Source organism: Opisthorchis viverrini (genome assembly GCF_000715545.1).
Source record: "Opisthorchis viverrini unplaced genomic scaffold opera_v5_12, whole genome shotgun sequence".
In the NCBI taxonomy this organism is placed as follows: Eukaryota; Metazoa; Platyhelminthes; class Trematoda; order Opisthorchiida; family Opisthorchiidae; genus Opisthorchis; species Opisthorchis viverrini.
In genome coordinates this window covers 1,497,046-1,515,149 of record NW_008751668.1, presented here as the reverse complement: position 1 = coordinate 1,515,149, position 18,104 = coordinate 1,497,046, and the positions used below count along the sequence as shown (strand labels likewise).

The 18,104-nt window shown below is 45.4% G+C and overlaps 2 protein-coding genes across 2 annotated transcripts in view; one reads left to right on the top strand and one right to left on the bottom strand.

The window, feature by feature from the left end:
* Nucleotides 1–17,865, top strand: part of T265_01133 (hypothetical protein) — a gene marked incomplete at both ends in the record, with an annotated part of 20,174 nt that extends 2,309 nt beyond the window's left edge. The window contains one exon of the mRNA XM_009165094.1: nt 17,818–17,865. Within this exon, the coding sequence (XP_009163358.1) occupies nt 17,818–17,865 (48 nt within the window). The remainder of the gene's footprint in view (nt 1–17,817) is intronic.
* T265_01134 (hypothetical protein) overlaps nt 1–18,104 on the bottom strand; it is a gene marked incomplete at both ends in the record, with an annotated part of 34,886 nt that overhangs the window by 3,181 nt on the left and 13,601 nt on the right. The window contains 3 exons of the mRNA XM_009165095.1: nt 5,710–6,073; nt 8,711–8,774; nt 14,644–14,795. Coding sequence (XP_009163359.1) covers nt 5,710–6,073; nt 8,711–8,774; nt 14,644–14,795 — 580 coding nt within the window. The remainder of the gene's footprint in view (nt 1–5,709; nt 6,074–8,710; nt 8,775–14,643; nt 14,796–18,104) is intronic.

Below are 18,104 nucleotides of genomic sequence, written 5' to 3'. Positions count from 1 at the left end.
TGTTCGCTGAGCTGGGCAGTTTGGTTGCAAACGTTTCATCACCAATCGAGGTGACATCATCAGCGCGTAGCGGTAGGTTAGTGGTTGTGCACCGCTACCACCCACCGCTACGCACAACTACGCACTGATGATGTCACCTCGATTGGTGATGAAACGTTTGCAACCAAACTGCCCAGCTCAGCGAACAAGCCAACGACCATATCGCAGTATATTTTCATAGAGGAAACTACTCACAAGGTGGCTGTTGAAGTTTTCAGCAAGTGGGCTGTCGAACAGTTTTCAGCAACCTTGTGAGTAGTTTCATTCAGGGAGACTGTTAGATCACCAGAGTTAACACGGTGTGTTTCACAACACGCCGCCTAGGTTTTCGCGATCAGCGTCTGCTCACTCTTTAAATGACTGGGAGCACGAGAAGGCTCCGACGGCCAATCAGAAACCAATCAATCGTTCACAAGGGTCGCTGAAAGTGTGCAGCCACAGTCGTATTTTTGAACATATTGTCAGCTTTATCGACCGCGCATTGTGAAAGGGTTTTTCACTCGTCTCAGAATCAGGACGTACCGTAGAACTGGTGCTGATGGACAAATATTCCACACTGTACTGTTGCGGTATGGTGAGTTACAACAGCTAAAATGTTTGGTGGTCAGAGTAGGACTTCATTTTGTGGTGCGGCGGATGAGCTCTCCTGAATGTCGCCTGTGGTGTGAACTGCCACTGATATCTTTGGCCAATACATCGCACAGTGTAGGAATACTCTATTTGGCCTAAGTTACGAACCCTGGATACGAGATACTTAATGCCACTACCAACAGCAATCGTCAGGCGGTGTCAACGGTTCGGCCACAGTGAACAGCGTTGCAACGTGTGGTAGCAGCGAGAACTGAGACCGACAAGTTGATTGAGGGTTCGGAACGATTCACACGGACAGAGGATCGCTGTGTTTTGGTGATTGGACGATACGAGATACTTAATGCCACTACCAACAGCAATCGTCAGGCGGTGTCAACGGTTCGGCCACAGTGAGCAGCGTTGCAACGTGTGGTAGCAGCGAGAACTGAGACCGACAAGTTGATTGAGGGTTCGGAACGATTCACACGGACAGAGGATCGCTGTGTTTTGGCTGATTGGACGAGGAATATCAATTTACGCGTCCCGTACAGTTTACAGTCCCAAAAGGTATTTTGATATTCATGTACGGACAACGTCTATGTGAAGCTTACACCACGTCGTCAATTACTGGGTCTTTCAAGCGCACATTCCAAAGCGCCCTAACTTAGTTCTTCAGGCAACCGTGATGGTCCAAGCTAAACCAAGTGAGCTTTGTACAAAGCCATTAATGGACGAACGAAACCGGTCTATGAATGTTTTGAACGGAAGATCAAGCATGTTTGAAAATCTAGCAACTTTATGCGTGTTTAGTATACCTGAGCGCCACCCATACAAAAATTGTTCACAATTGTGCACAAAGTAGGTACCCTCCAGTGAAAACGTTGGTGCTTGAGTCTGTTTTTCGCACAACTTAGGGTGCTCAAATGTTATTCGAGCAATATGATTGTCGCACGCAGGGCATCGCTACCTCAGAATAGCCAAAGACTGCTATAGAAAAGCTCGATATTGATGTATATGACACTGTATGACTAGGCCAGCTGAGGATGACTATGGGGCACTGAAAATTCAACTATTCTGTTCGAAATCACACAGTTGCGGCACTGGCAAAATTGTGCCCCTAGAAAAAGTGCCCGCACAATGTCGAAATAGATGATAGACGGTTAAGGAGAGTTTTGTTCAAACCGCGGCACTGGCAAAATTGTGCCCCTAGAAAGTGCCCGCACAATGTCGAAATAGGTGATAGACGGTTAAGGAGAGTTGTGTTCAAACCAAGGGGCGAGATGGCTCAAGTGGTTAGAGCGCAGACTTACTGACCGAAATGTCCGTGGTTCGAATCCGACCTCTGCCTCTCGACTTCCCCTGTCTAGGCTTGGGCAAACTGACAGTATCCCAGCCCTCGTGCAGCCTTCGGGTGGCATGGCAGTTAGGCACCGGAAGGGTGCTACAGCTGAATGACTTTTTTCAAGTCCATTTACACATCAAAATTATTTAAAGCTTACAAGCACTACCACGAGGTTCTACTTCATATTGTATGTGTTTTCGTCGGAATCTAGGTTCCATATTTTAGCATACTTCTTTCTTCAATTTGATTGCTATCGCAGAGTTTGCCCTTTATTTTAATCAGCGTAACAAGCACCTTCATATCAAGTTCAGAAGTTCGACTGGATCAACACTGTCACCTCATCCGGACCCAGCCAAAGAACAAGGAAAATCTCAGCAACTGAGGCACACTGGTCAGAAACCGGTCGAATATTGAACTCCAATTCAACAGCTGATCAAACTACTGTCTCGTATGTAGTTGGCGTCAGCTGCACAGCTTGTCCTCAAATTTTACCATCTAAAATCGTTCCGACACGGAAAAGCTAACTCGATGTGAGTCACCAAAAAGGTGATTTAGGAGTGAAGGGCGCCTATAGAACTTATGCACTGCGACGCCGGATGTACATGAATGAATGAAGAAGGCAAACACAAGTACTCATATCATGGCGTTGTTTGCTCCACCGTAAGGAGGATCCGGTGGTTCTCATGTACACCTATCCTGTACAACATAAGTGCTTCCTGTAAGCAAGGTTATATTCCATTGGTCAACCGAGCTGTCTCATAAACAGGACCCTTCAATCCATACATTTTAGCAGCCGCACTAGTTTTCGCTGTCCATAAGGTTGGCCTTGCTGGCACAAGTCGACTGGGTGATGTACTATGCATGCCCTCTCCTTTGACCCAACCAAACAGTGTGTGTTCTGAGTGTCAGTTTCCAAAGTTATCTGCAGACTTGGTTGCTTACAGTGGCATTGTTAGCTAGATAACGCACATGGTTTCGGTCACCACAAATCCAGCTTCTCGCTAGCCGTTCCTTGGGCAATCAAATCAATCGTCGTGGAGCCTGCATTCGGGTTTCACCATTCGGATTCGGTGTTAGTGAGAACCTACAGGTCCGGTTAGTGTACTACTTAATTCAGCCGATATCCAAATTCCGTCAGATGAAACGCTGCTGAAGGCAATCAATCGTCCATATCTTGAACAAGATAACGCAAGAGATACAAATAGGCCGCATGTGCTGGTGGAGATATAGCAAAGTGAAAGGTATTTTAAAACATAATCATCAAGCGTAGAGAGGAAGAAGGAAATGCAAGGAGTCATTGGGAATGAAGTTTGCCCGGTAGCGTTTGCCTATTAGCTGAGAGAGATACAAGTCCATATAAATCACAAGGTGTCATTTGATACATCAGTATAGGATGTTTAGGGAAGTAACTTCTGTACTGATTCACCTGGGGAAACAAAGAAAAGAGAAACGTGAGTTACAAGCTAGAAAAACAGTGCGGGACAATAAACCCGGAATATTTTATTGAATGATGGAGCATGTAAAACAAAAGCGACCGTTGAACACTTACTGTTTGTGTAAAACCAGAAACCGGCTTTCCTAATTGTGTCCCAAATCAGTACTATCATTACAGATGTGAATTGGAGCCGATGTCAGTCCTTCGATTTTACAAATCTATGAAAGCAAAGCCAATGTTCCCGAAGTCAACAGAATCAACAGTTCACGAGAGTTGCCGACCCATTGACAAAAACAACAACATCGAGTCACGTAATTTTCATTATCCAAATGTGTTTTGCCTCCCGACTCAACAGTCCACTGGCAGTGCTGTATTTACGCACTGATTTATCACCTTCGGCCTCCGATGCGGAGCTACCTACCCCACCTTCCCAACTCATCGGTGAACGAAACTGTGGCAGCTACAACCACTGTACGGCAAGCTCGTGGCTATTACAGCTGACAACGATGATGATGATTTGCCTGCTTGCTAGAGACTGCGTTTCCCCATCAAGTGACCAGTTTTCAGTAGATGAACATGGAAATTGAGTTGCAAACGCTCCATCTCCAGTAGATCGCCAACATGTCCGAATGTCATGTGCGAATGAACAAAATGCTTCAGCACTACAATTTGGGCCGTAGATAGATGGAGTAGAAGAACAGAATGGAATAAGTTGAAGGTTGAAAGCATATTGGGTAAGGTTCTTGGGCTTAGAGATGAAGTGCAGCCAGTCGATGCGTGACCTCGGTGGTGCGCAAGTGGTAATAAGTGGTACTCCCAGGTAATAATAAATCATATCCTCTCAGTATAAAATTCCCTAAGTAAGGAAGCAACCAGATAACACTGAAGCAAAGTGTCCTAGTTTCAGAAACAGAGTGTGACAGAGTTACCACAACAAACACAAGGAGAAATGGTTCCTGTAAAAAAAAGATGGGCTTACAGTGTACTTTGAATACAACGATTACAACGCGATCCTGCTTGTATATTTCGAGTTTTCTAGGTGAAATACGAAAAAACCTGTTAGACGCCGAATTTGTGCTACCACGCACTTTCAGATTTGCTAGAAGGCTATGGGTCGTATTGGCGCAGCTGGTGAACAGTATAACCCAAAGACGTGCACACATGATAGGAAGGGCATCAACGTCCGAAAAGACGAAACACCAATCTGACAGGTAATCGGCTCTGTTTGTTTCAATTCTATTCTCATTGTACAAGAATATACACCCTTCCAGCAGATACAACAGTTGCATAAGATCTCGTTGAATCGCTTGATTTTGTGTAGTTCCTTCCTTCCCCATTGCGAAATACAGCCGAGTCCGATCAGTGTTCCACAGGAGTCAGGAAGTGCGACGTTATTGTTATTAGTACAGCTGTGCACACAGGTGAATCAATCAGCCCACTTCTCAAGTTTTTTGGGCAATATTCTGTCGTGTGCGCAGCATTTTACTGTTACTCGAAGAAAGTAGTGAGTGGAGCTGAATGTACATATCAGTGAAGCTTTACCTACCCGTGTATGTAGACAATATGAACATGAACCAAGATATTATTCTGCAAAAAAAAGCCACGTACAACGAACCTAAGAGGGAAAAACATGGGTGGTTGTTTCGTATGTATAAAGAAATTTGTCAAGTTCAGGATCCACATGGTTTTTTTTCGGTTTGTCGCGCAAAAGAGCAGACTAGTTAGATGATAAACCTCAGGGATTGAACACTCCTTTTGAAGTGCTTTGAAAAATAAAAAATCGCCCATCTATAGCACCCTTTCGGTGCCTAACTGCCACCCGAAGGAAGCACGAGGACTGGGATACTGCCAGGTTGCCCAAGCCTAGACAGGGGAAGACGAGAGGCAGAGGTGAGATTCGAACCACGGACCTTCCGCGCTCTAACCACTTGAGCCCTCTCGCCCTAGTGTTTTGAACTGAGGAAAGCAATAAAAATAGCCAACTGAACAACCTTGCAACAAATTTGTGACCACCATCAGAATCCACATGACCCGTAGTGACAGTTTGATGTTCGTTTTATCGTCTGACTATTATGCACTGACCACTGAAGAAACAATAGTCATATTGTCGAGAGACGGCTGGGCACAGGCGGTACACTAAACAGTCCAATCAATTTTCGACAGCATCGGTGTGCCAAGCGAGTACAGTTGTGACGTTCCGAAGAGTCTAACCAGTGGAACTCACCAGTGAACTCCTAGTTATAAATCTGAAGATCTAATTCATTTCATCCGACCGGAATTTCAATTCCAGCGACTATTTTTGTTCACTGGACCCCCGACTGACCAGCACCAGGAGAAACGAAGCTGTTGGTAGGTGTAGCTGATTCCTGTGATGACTGTGATGGTTTCGCGCTGGAACCGTTATCCAATTGTGTGTACGACTCCAGATCCTCTTCGCTTTCTTCTTTAATGGTTTCGGCGAAGCCCTTACTCAGAACAATCGATGACTTGCGCTCTTCGTCATGCAGTTCGACGGGCTGTTTTGAGGGCGATATGCGTTCAGGAACAGTCAAAGAGATTTGCAAATCCGACTCATCAGAGGCTGGCGAATCTATGATGTAAGGTTCTCGGACATGTAGGAGGGTTGGTCTACGCAATACGCTCAGGATACTGGAACGCTTCGCACTGGGAAACCTAGTGGATGTGTCCTGGAAAACAGATATTGAAAGTATGTTGAAACAGAGATGAATCGCACCACGAAAAGTCTTGTGAATATGCATTACAGAAAGAGCCTTATTTTCCTCGCCACCTTTGGCAGCAATAAAGTGATGGCAAGTACAAACGTTGAGCCATCCCAGAAAGGGAAAGTATGTCACTGGTAAAAGGGTGAACGAAAGGATGCGAGAGGACAACATCAACCAGAGGTTAGGGTTGACATAAAGCTATTGGATCTCCCTTTATTTATGGACGGGGCGGTGTAATAGACACTGCACGACGCTATGCTCGGACCACTCGACTGAATTCACTTCATGAGCAGCAGCACCGATTCGTAATATTAGTGGCGCATAGAGAAACAAACGCGCCTTCATTACGCTAAAGTAAGGAACCATAGCCAAGAACTTTGGTTCGGCAGTCTACCTAGAAAGTGGCAAGGTCTTTGCCAAGACGGATTACTTCTCGGTATGGGAAAGAACAATATAGGCCCTGGTGAACATGACACGAGGCTTGACGTGGCTTAACAGGCTTCATGGACTTTGTAACCGTCACGAAGAGACCGGACCGTACCGCGATGTGGTAATTTGTGTGCCTCCGTGGCCCATTCTGCCATACTGGGTGGTGTCTGTGCGACACTCAGTCACTCATACCAAAGGTCTGACCAGTAGTCCCCTGGCTCTTCAGGTTGGGGGTTAGAAAATGTGTGCTAAAAAGGATGCAGCTTCACCTCTGCCTTGCGATCACGCTTCGGTCGAGGACCATAATTATCCTTCTGACAAAATCAGGGCGCCCTAGCAGTATCCCAGCCGGCGAACAACCATGACACTTACAACTAACAATACTCTCATGCCACGTCAGCCGTCGTGTGGTGTAGCCAGCTGGGTCACCTTGCTTGCTGTACAAAGAAAAGCGTTCAGCTGTAGCACCCTTCCGGTGCCTAGCTGCCATGCCACCCGAAGGGAGCACGAGGGCTGGGATACTGCCAGGTTGCCCAAGCCTAGACAGGGGAAGTCGAGTGGCGGAGGTCGGATTCGAACCACGGACCTTCCAGTCAGTACATTCGCGCTCTAACCGCTTGGGCCATCTCGCCCCCTGCTTGTTGTATATGAACCGCTGGTAAGCGAAAACATGCTACTGCTGACACATCCCTTCTTACACTTCCACGTGTATAAACAGAACAATGGAAACCGATGACTTCGAAATCCGCGAATGAATGAGAGGAATCTGCACTTATGATAAATACACAATTAGGACGTGACACGTCTTTGTCCTGAACTCGTACTAAAGTTTTACTGACTTACCTATACATGTTTTCAACGATGCTTAGGACTTTCGTGGTTGGTGTCGGTTAACCGTGCATTATTGTTGTGAATTCCTAGGCAATTTCAATTGGATTATTTCCAGACTTGAACAACACCAGAATTCGAGGAACAATGAACTGATGTTCTCTATAAGTAGTAGATAAACTGAAGCAGCAAATACGCTAGCGGTGTAACTATTTAATTGACTTTAATTAGACTCTCGTTCGATTTGGTTAGGCGCGGCTATATCCACAGCAGTTCCAAGCGAAAACATAACGAGACAAATTCGAAGGAATATGCCTATCTGGCCAAAGGGGGCTCGAACTAACCGCAAGTAAAACTTGCATAAATTCAGCCAGAGGTTCCGACCGTAGTCATCAGTCAAAATATGGCATGTCACCGAGCCGGCCATGTCAGCACAAATTCGGTTTACCCGTTGTTGCTAAGTTCAGTTGACGTGTACTTGCTCAATCGCAAGTCCATAGAAATCTTGAAGTTATGATCTCAGAGCTTCAAGTCAGTGATCCCACACTATAGATCCCAGCTCCAGATTAGCTTACCTACCTGAGTCCCAGTGTACACTAGTTTGGCGCGCAGTTTTGCTAAACTGGACGATAAAGGAAGTATCCGTCCTCGTTGATCTTTCTGGTCTTTAAAATATGGGCGAACACTGTGGTTACAGGACAGAGAAGCACCGATTTGAAAACTGATGTTGTTGATTATGCGTGTTGGAGGGTTGGTGGTACTGATAATTTGGTCGTTCACTCAAAGTAATTGCTTTCAGTGTTAGCAGGGAGTTAACGGCTAGAGCTTACAAGGTCTCCCTCCATTTAGAAGGATATTGTTGCTCCCTAGTTTTGTCGTCCATACGTTAGAAGTCTGCGCAATGTAATAGTTGACTAAATTATCCTAAGGCAACTCATACAATCGTATGATAAAGAAACACCATCCTTAAGTGACGCGTTATTTCAAGTCTTTGTGTTGAGTCTTTGAAGTAGAGTTAGTGGAAAATGAATGCCTGTGAATCGTCGTGCTTGATTCGTCTCACATGCAGCCAAGGTTTCTCAAGACGGGTGTTCTTTTCTAGGTACAACAAAAAAGGATCACCAAAGGTTTGACTCATTTCTATTTCGAAACCACAAACCCGGATGCCCCACGATGGCGTTCTCACTCGATCCTGATTTGATAGAAAATCCCTCGGGAGAGGCTGTTCCGTTGGGAAGTTATTTTATCCATACTTTTGTGCTTCGGAACGCTTACCATCCTTACCTATGTTTCCTTCATGAGACATCTCATACAGAAAACAACTCTTTGTGTCGGGAGACTCACCTGAGCGGACCTTATACCCGTCATAGATATAAGGGATCCAATAAAGTCGGTAGATGACTGCAAACTGAAAAAAAGCGAAAGTAGCAATAGGTAGTTACAGCATAGAAACCGCAGTTCGCTTTGTTAACACAGAACATTCAAGAGTACAACCTGCAGTTGTAACCCGCATCCAAATGACCAAGTGACAATGGTAAAAACCAAGAATTAGTTGAACGAGACCTTACCGGTTCTGTGTCAGCTATAAACCGTATAGGCTGGTTAGTTCACCGGGAGCATGGGACTAATGCGTTAATTTTTACTCGCGGTGGGGTAGTCGGGATAACTGAGTATGGGAGCACCGAATTTAATGCATGCGTGCCACTGGTTCTGTGATTAGGTTATGTTTGCTAATGTAACTGACCATTGGTGTACTTTCTCCCGTTCAGGAAAACGACAGTTGCCAATGGGCCTGGCTTTCTAACCCCGTTCCCACACTTTATATACTCACCACCATCCTATACATGGCTTGGCGTAGGCAACTCTACAAAGTAGACGGTTCTCTGACATACGAAGCACGTTTCCTGACTCTGGTTAACCAGAGGGGTGACTAATTATCCAAACATAAGTGAAGTGCTTCCCTAAAAAACAGATCGGGTTCAAGTTGAACACAAAGTTGAAGAAAATCGAGGACTGCGCCTACCTGATGAGCCCCAAGAAAGGCAAAACCGGTCGTGGACTGTCGGAGATTTTTCAGCAACCTTGTGAATAGCTTCCTTTATGAAAATATAGTGCGATATCTCGAATGTCGTGCCAACTGAATCATGAGTCGGCCTCTGTGTAGCACATTCAGTTGTAGGATGTCATAAACGAGAGATTCAGTTGAGTCTCTCGTGAAAACCAAATTGATTCGAACATGGGTGTATTTCTCGAAAACAGTCCAATTAGGGTTCAAGCAGAACATAAGGTTGACGGAAACTCGGGGACTGCGCCTACCTGATGATCCTCAAAAAGGGCGAAACCGGTCGTGGGATGTCGAAGAGTTTTCAGCAACCTTGTGAGTAGTTTCCTTCATGAAAAAGACCGGACACATCTTCGGAGATAGAGATTATCAGTCACTGAAAGTAACTACACCTTCAGCACGTATTGGCCATGAAGCGGTATGGATCGTACTGCAATGTTGCAAACACCGAGCTTGCAGGACAGGCTTATTAAGCTACTTGTTAGTCGTTCATCCTTTACGCGGACTAAGTAGGCCACAGTGTCAGGCACAATCGAGGGAATAGTCATTGTGTACTGCAAGGTCATGAGTTATTGGCTAAGATACATCACGCCGTGCACGTCAAAGCTGGTTAACCCAAAACTATCAGTACAAGAACACTAAGCCACTAGCGGATATCAATGCGTCATGAAGGTAGGAGGTGACAAACATCCCAGAGAAATCCTTTAGCAGAAAAATACTGGAATTGGTTCTGCGAGATAAGATCAATTCACTTGGAGGAACGTCCTGTCAATAGTGGTGCGTATAACAAAGCGGTAATTATCAAGTGTGGTTGTGCTAACTAACCACTAACCCACCGCTACGCATCACAACGTTCCCCAATAACGCACTGATGATGTCACCTCGATTGGTGACGAAACGTTTGCAGTTAAATTGCCCAGCTCAGCGAACAAGCCAACGCTACTTGAGCTACCAACATTTTCCTCTATAGAAAATCATTACTCCTGACTGATGCCAGGAAATCCATACAGGAAAGCAAGGAGTACGACAGTGCAGGCAAACTCTTCGAACGCCAAACAGTGAGGAGTCTAAGGAAAGACCGAGAGACCTGGCTGACGTCGAAAGCTCGGAAGATGAAGAAGGCCTTTGCTACCGGAAACAGTCGTGTCCTTTATCACCTAATACGATCGACTGGTCGTAGGGGGCTAGATGGCTCGGTAGTTAGAGCGCGAATTTACTGACCGGAAGGTCCGTGGTTCGAAACCGACATTTGCGTCTCGACTTCCTCGGTCTCAGGTTGATCAGTCTGGAAGTATCCGAGCCCTCGGTAACGCTTAAGTACGTCTAATGGTTTTCAGAAAAATGACTCGCCTACGATAGTTTTACTGATCGCATTCCACATGTTGCACTGGTGTGGCTCCGTATGCCAGTTGACCGAATTTCTCGGAAGGCTCTTTTCGAGCAACCACGTGAAGAGACAGGGAAGGTCAAACAATGACTTGGCACCGAAGTATGAAAGGCATCACCAGCAAACTCAGATGCACTGGTCATTGCCATCTCCTTGCGTGGGGATCCGAAGAGGGGACACAGTGGTTAGAAACATTGTCAGACATGCCGTTCGTGCATCCAAGCTATTGGCTTCAATTCATAGCTCTCCTCCCAACCCCTCCATTTAAAAAAGTCCACTGACCCACCTGTATTAACGCATCAATTATATCAGCTACCGCCTCCAATGCGCAGCTATCCACCCGCATTCCAAAATCATCGTCGAACGAAACTGTGGCAGCGAGAACTACTGCACGGAAGTGCGCGGTTTTCGCAACGATCGACTGGCCATTGGGGGCTAGATGGCTCGGTAGTTAGAGCGTGAATTCACTGACCCGAAGGTCCGTGGTTCGAACCCGACCTATGCATCTCGACTGCTCCTGTCAAGGTTCGGGAAACCTGGCAGTATCACAACCTTCGTGCGGTATGGTAGCTAGGTACGGAAAGGGTGTTACAGCCAAACGATTATCTTATTATTTTACCTTTTTATGCGTGAAAATTAGACACCAAGTGAAAATAAAACTTCGTTTGATGAGCCAGAGCCTGCAGCAACTGCTGAAGAAGTTTTGGTGGCTAAGCAAACGCTTTCCAACTTCATACCCTGGTCCTGCTCGTAAAGCAACATGAAAAGACTAATGTGCAATAGAGCCGAGGGATTGTTGTGCCAGTGGGGCGGATACGCTCGAAAGTCTTAGTGTCAATGCTTCCGGATTGTTTGAGGCGTCTTAATATTTTGGACACCGCTTTCTCAATCACGTGCGTCTTGTCTTTCTCGGATTCCATTTTCTTAAATTTGGATCTGTCTGAGAGGATGGTAGTCATTTTATCAATGTAGTCGGATTCAAAGGTGACTCGGTTGCTGAACTAATCACCAGAAGGCTTAGAAACTCCGTTGATACGACATACTTGGCCGCTAATCTATGTTTGAGCTTTAACTCCAGCCCCACTATCAGATTCTGCTTGAAAGACAAATTACCACGTTCTACCACCAGCTTTTGTGTGTACTCATTCGTATGCTCGTGCCGAGCATCATACGTTGGTCGTACGACAAGGCATTTGTCGGACAGAATACGAGAACACAATCCCGTATCTCTGAGTGGTAGTGGAAAGAAACCAGGCTCAAGCGCGATTGCAGCACACTTGGCCGAAACCTGTCACAACTTTGCATCCAAAAGAAACTTGTGCGACCTCTGAACTTGAACTGGCCTACGAAACATCTGGTCCCACAAGTCTGTCTGACATTGACGTCATGACCCATTGACCTACTCCTCACCCAAACCCCTTCCTTTGACTTCTATTTCTCTAAAGTGTAGCCCCGATCTTAACCTTTTCCACGTGATTTCTGCTACCATATAAATTTGTGATGTATTAGCCAAGATGAACAATCACAGAAAACAAGCTTTGTTCGCTACCTTTTTCGTTCTCATGACTACAATGGGTATATTCAGCCGCCTAATGTGCAATAGCTGTTCTACGCCGCATGAACAAGAGAACAGTAAGGTGTAGCTGTGAAAGGACGTAAATACTGCTTCTGGAAACACTCTAAAGTGCTCAGAGATCTGCAAAAGCTAAAAGGCGGCGTGTCATAATCACGTACGACAGACAGACAGCGTACCAAATGTTGTTAGATAGCTCGGAGGTGCGACCAGTATGGCACATCTGGATGTTCAGTCGGCCGGCAGTACGCAAACGGACAGGGGCATTCATTGCACACATGCAACTGCATCAACAATCCATTCATTACAAAACGTAGCTATGTCAATCTCTGGGTTCACCTCAGATGACCTCAGCCCTCCGGGTTGATGTATATTAAGTACTGTTGCCACACACACCCCGGCTGTTCGTATCGTCGTGTTCAGTTGGGCGAAACCTTGCATTACAATGATAAACAAAGATAAACAACCGATTTCACCAAAAGCGACACGCCAAAATATTCCGCTTGCTTCATAAATTCCCTTTGAATGAGTTGAAATTTTGCAACCATCCGATTCTTCGTGACTTTTGGAACCATCCACGATAAAGCAAGTAACTGATTTCAATGTTAGCATAAGGCACAATGTGTTCACACGTGTTCGGTCCATTAGTAAATTGAAGGACCTTTCAGCCATCCCGTCTTCATGATGAACGAGTGACGCAGCCAGTTCCGTTGTGAATCTGGTGTCTCCCAATCTACTGCTCAGCAATTCGCGCGCGTTTTCTATCGAATTTCGTTCAATGATAACAAATGTGTCGCCCACATGCCGGATCCATGCCGATCCGTGGTTATTTAATGCGCACCGATTGATGCACTACGGCCTTTGCAGTTAGTCCTAATATTTGTGATCTCATCGACGTTCCTTTGTGTTGTTGGTACGCTTGTCCATCGAACCTGAAGTACGTGGTCAAGAACACACGAAAGAGTAAAAAATTAGGTTTGTTTCGTGCGCGACAGTTTTCGGTTCAGCGAACTTTGGTTCCCAGCAAGTGTGAGCGATGCGTTACTCAATGTTTTTCCAGAAATGTTCTGTAGTGTTTGTCTGAAGGGTGCGCCAATCGATTTTAATCGGAGAAAATGAGAGAATTTGCAGACTGGCACTTAATAGGATTCCGAGCTTATTTGGGATAACACTATTGGCGAAGTGAATGCTTAAAGAAAAACGGTGCACGGCACTACTACCAGAGCGCCGAAAACTGCTAAGCCACAATGCCCAATTATGTCCACGAGCGATTAGTCAAGTGGTTCCTCGACTAAGCTAATGCGGCGACTCCGTCAGCAAAACCGACCAGCTGAGGGTAGACCAGTGGCCAGTCCCAACTCCACTTAGAAGTACCAAGCGTTTGAGGCTTAAATACGATACACCAATTATACGGCAAAATGCGATCACCCTTGCTACGTCGTAATCGTCAGCCGTCAATCACCAAAATATCCTCCTGGCGAGTCCCAATGTGGAATAAACGCGCGGCAGTGCTGTTATCAAACTGAACATGCCTTACTCAGTGATCGCTGAATAGATTGTACCTCGCATCAGATCCCGATATAACCCTTCTGTTTCACGACAACAATGCTGGGAAGCACTGCTGATCACTGACAGTTGATATTTACTATCCGCATCAAGAATTGCAAGCGAAAGCAGTATGAGCAACGGAAAACAAGGCGGTACGTGATCGGTGTTTAAAAGTTATACGATAACACGGAGGACCACCGTACTGTGGATGCATGGTTTGCTCTCTATTCCCAGACATCGATTTTTACATATCCGTTTCTCAATCTTGCCACAGGCTACTGACAGGGTCCATTTAGCTTGGGCGGATGAAAATCGAAACGCCAACCGGAAAGTGACTTTGTTCTGGTTTTTGAACGTCCACTGGTTGATCGATCTAGGTAAAAAAATTTTCTTGAATCGTCCAAATGTAACACGCTTTGGGCACCTCCCATAGCACTCGAAGTAGCAGAACGTGCGCTGCGATACCATCCGGTTGCCCGAGCCTAGACAGGAGCAGACGAGATGTCTGGGTTGGGTTCAAACGACGGACCTTCTGGTCAGTAAGTTCGTATCTTAACCATTGTATCTCGAGCTCAATCGATCCTGGTAGCCGGTGATGACTGTCATCCTATCGCTGAACAGTATATTCAGATGAAAAATAATTCTGGAATTATACCATGTAAAACAAGTTTTAGAAGTGTGGTCAATCACACAGGAACTTGACTAACTTTAGGTCATATACAGAGCCTCGACAGGGCCGGCAAGGGAGGTTTTTGGACTCTTCGGTATGGGGCAGTTCCACGACCGTCTGATTCCAGTGTGCATCACGAACCACAGCTGGTGGACTGGGTTTCACTCCATCAACAATGCACCAGGCCGCCTGCAGAGTATCACGTGAAAGCAATATGTATCCGTCAAAAGTAGTTTCGAACTTGTGATAACTGTCACCGTGAGAAGCATAGCTAATGAACGACAAAAATTAATTCATTCAGGCACACGCGGATAAAAAGTAGGTGTCAGTGGACTGGGTCACTGACATCAAGCAATTCGCTCAAAACCACGACAAAAAGAGCCTATTTGACAACCATCAAGGCACATGTTAGATAGACACGTCTAGTAGATTTTATAATGGAGAAAAAGTGGAACTGAATTACTCAGGGCAGCTAGATATTGTCATTGATTTGGAATTCGACGCAGTTAAGTCTACAAGATCTGGTTCACTTTCTGACTGGTAGTTATTCTGACGCAGATTTAGCGACGCGTGATAAAATAAACCATTCTTGCTAAAGCCAAATCTACTCTATCTGCCGATGATAAGCTTTTAATAGCCTGAAAAGAAATGTTCCATTGGCAATGGAGATGAAGAGCGGGTGAACGGTCCCTTAGGGAGATCAAAAACGTCTCAGTTCTAAAGGACTGTGTTACACAACAGCCCCCCGCAGATGTTCGGTCATGTCGTTCGTTTGTAAGCATCATCATGCGTGATGCGGCCATGTAAGAAACGGGAGGCAGGCAACAAAATATCACTTTCAGGTTTTATAATCTACATAGCAAAGTAGATGAGGCTCTTGGATTGTCCAATGAAAAACCGTCAGGTGTCATCATCATCATCATCGACAGCATGACATCAGTGTTCAACACCGATGCTTCACAACCGTCAGGTGACCCTTTTTCTAATTAGATTAGGGTCAGTATAATTGACTTTCCACTTCAAGTTATGTGGTTAAAAAGCGGACACCAATGGCATAGCAGAAAACTTCACCACTGAATTTCCAGCCATTATATTTCGAAAAACGACGTTCATTGGGGATGTTTCATAATGCTTTTTTTGCCATACTCGCCGATAAATTTCCTGCGAATAAAAGCCAAGATCAGCATCCCATCAGAAAACAGTCAAAAGGGAGATGTAACGACATTTTATGAGATATAAAATGACGGAGTTCCTCACTGGTGGGGAAGCCATCCTGGCAGAAAGTAAGCAGGGGATCTTGTCAAACTAGGAATAGGTCTCAAGGTTGCAGCAGATGGGTTAATAAACAGACACTATCATCGGAGTAATATGCAGTTATGGTACAAATAGTTCCATATGAAATGAAAATGTACAGTTGCTGAATCCCATCCAAATACCACGGCTGAACACTTTAGTGAGCTCCTGTTACACTAATTAGCCATTTGTGTTGCATGCCCTTCAGTATGGGTGAGCGTAACATGAACACACAAGAGATTTCTATGTGAGTGTGAACCAATGAAGCTGGACAAACGCCAGAAACCTCTTTAGACCGCACACAAGAGAGTTTTTTTTAGCCAAATGACGACATTCTGTCATGGCTAGGAGTAGACGCCTGATGGCCTGTCTACCATATACACACGATAGGTGATTCAGAAAGTATTGTTAGTGTAGATCCGGTACCGTGTGCTCAGGAGAAAATGTAACAAGATAAGGGTAAATCCACACCACACATGAACAGCATAAGCGTGTTTACGTATACGTTTGGGGAGTATCACGTCGTGCAGCCTATGCAAGCTACTTCACACAGGAAGGCAAATGATTGGACGACAAATGAGACTGCGAAATGTGGTCCTCTGTCCTTACGTTGTAGGTCGACCACAGGGACCGATGAAATCGGTTCAGAGGTGAGGAATGACTTAGGTGAGGTCCGGTTATTGTCTCTTTCACGAAGAGGTTGTATGCAAACCAATTTGTCGCACACCGTAGGCTGTGCATCTCTGCGGTCGAATCAAGCCGTATTCTTGGTGATAAATGGCTCTGGACAAGCGCTCTGTAGCAGTGCAATTTCCAGTGTGTAAACGATGCATATTACTCCGACTCGCCTGTCAGACATCATACAGAGCCTTCTGGATAAACTATTATATCCTAGGGGGTCAGAAGCATCATGCTGGCCGCGGTGGAGTGTTGTTATTAGGCTTATAAGCCTATGAAGCCTGTGAAGTCAAGAGATGTTTGTGCAGTCTGTCCAGCTCAGATGGTCCTCAATCGCATACGGAAAGTCTTTGAACATACAAGTCGCGTCCACCAGCACCGTGCACCGCACACGACTACTTGATATGATGGGAACTGACTAGAGTCTTCAAATGCAGTATTTTAGTGAACGAATGGGATTCAGCAACCGCATATTTCCACTTTTTGTACAATTCGTTTTGGTTTCTTATGGACCTAGGTGCGTCCTCTGTGACACACGAAAACCCAAGCACATAGAAAACCGAAGGCGAGGCGGAAACTAATAACATTTCAGTCGTCATTATCATTATCAATAAAACAACTGCATACAGGTGGGGCAATAACCTGCAGGTTAAGAAAAAGGAATCCTGGGTTCTACAAATGGGTACATGTAGCTACCATCTCGCCCGATCTGAAGAGCTCCCTACTACCACCTGCGTGACCATTCAGTGGGAATAAAATAGAGGGAAACGCCCATTTCTAGGTGCAACAAGTGGGTTCGTCATTCACGTAAAACAAACAGGAAGCCGGATTGAATGAAGGTTAGGGGCATCGGAAGTGGGAAGGATCGTGTCGGGTCCTACGGTGCAAACATGGTGTCGGAACAGATGAACGATTTAGAAAAGGAAGAAAATACAACGTCACTTATAAGTTGTGTTTACACTGGATGTAGACCAGACACTGGATCTGTCAGATGCTGTCAACACAGCAAAAATACAGCACACGAAACGAACAGGAGCCTCCAAATGAACTATGATCATTAAATAACGGAGACACTGGGTAGTGTAAAGGCAACAGACTCTTCAGTTTGTATATCGCACAAATTTTCTCACGTGTTCGAGTGACACGAATTGGGATATATGGGCAGGTTTCTTCGAGCGTGGAAGCAGCGTAGGTGGGTCAGTGTTGGCACCAGCATTCCGTTCATGTTTCCTTAACTCAGGCTAAGCGTAATGCGATAGAGGTCAAGTCCGATACCCCGACAACGTAGTTGTACACGCCTACTATTTCCAGCAGCAGTTATAGAAACCGACTGCAAGAAAGACAAACAGCACGTGTGATGTAGTGACTGGGTGTGGGGGTTGCGTGGATATGTAAGCAAACTAAACAACTGTCGGTTTGTGCACAGAAACACTAGTGGCTAATCCTGATTGACCATAGATTTGAAATCCTGTAAACTGCCTGTCGAAAAGAAGCGTCAAGGTGAAGTCTGAATGCTCTAAGCGAAAA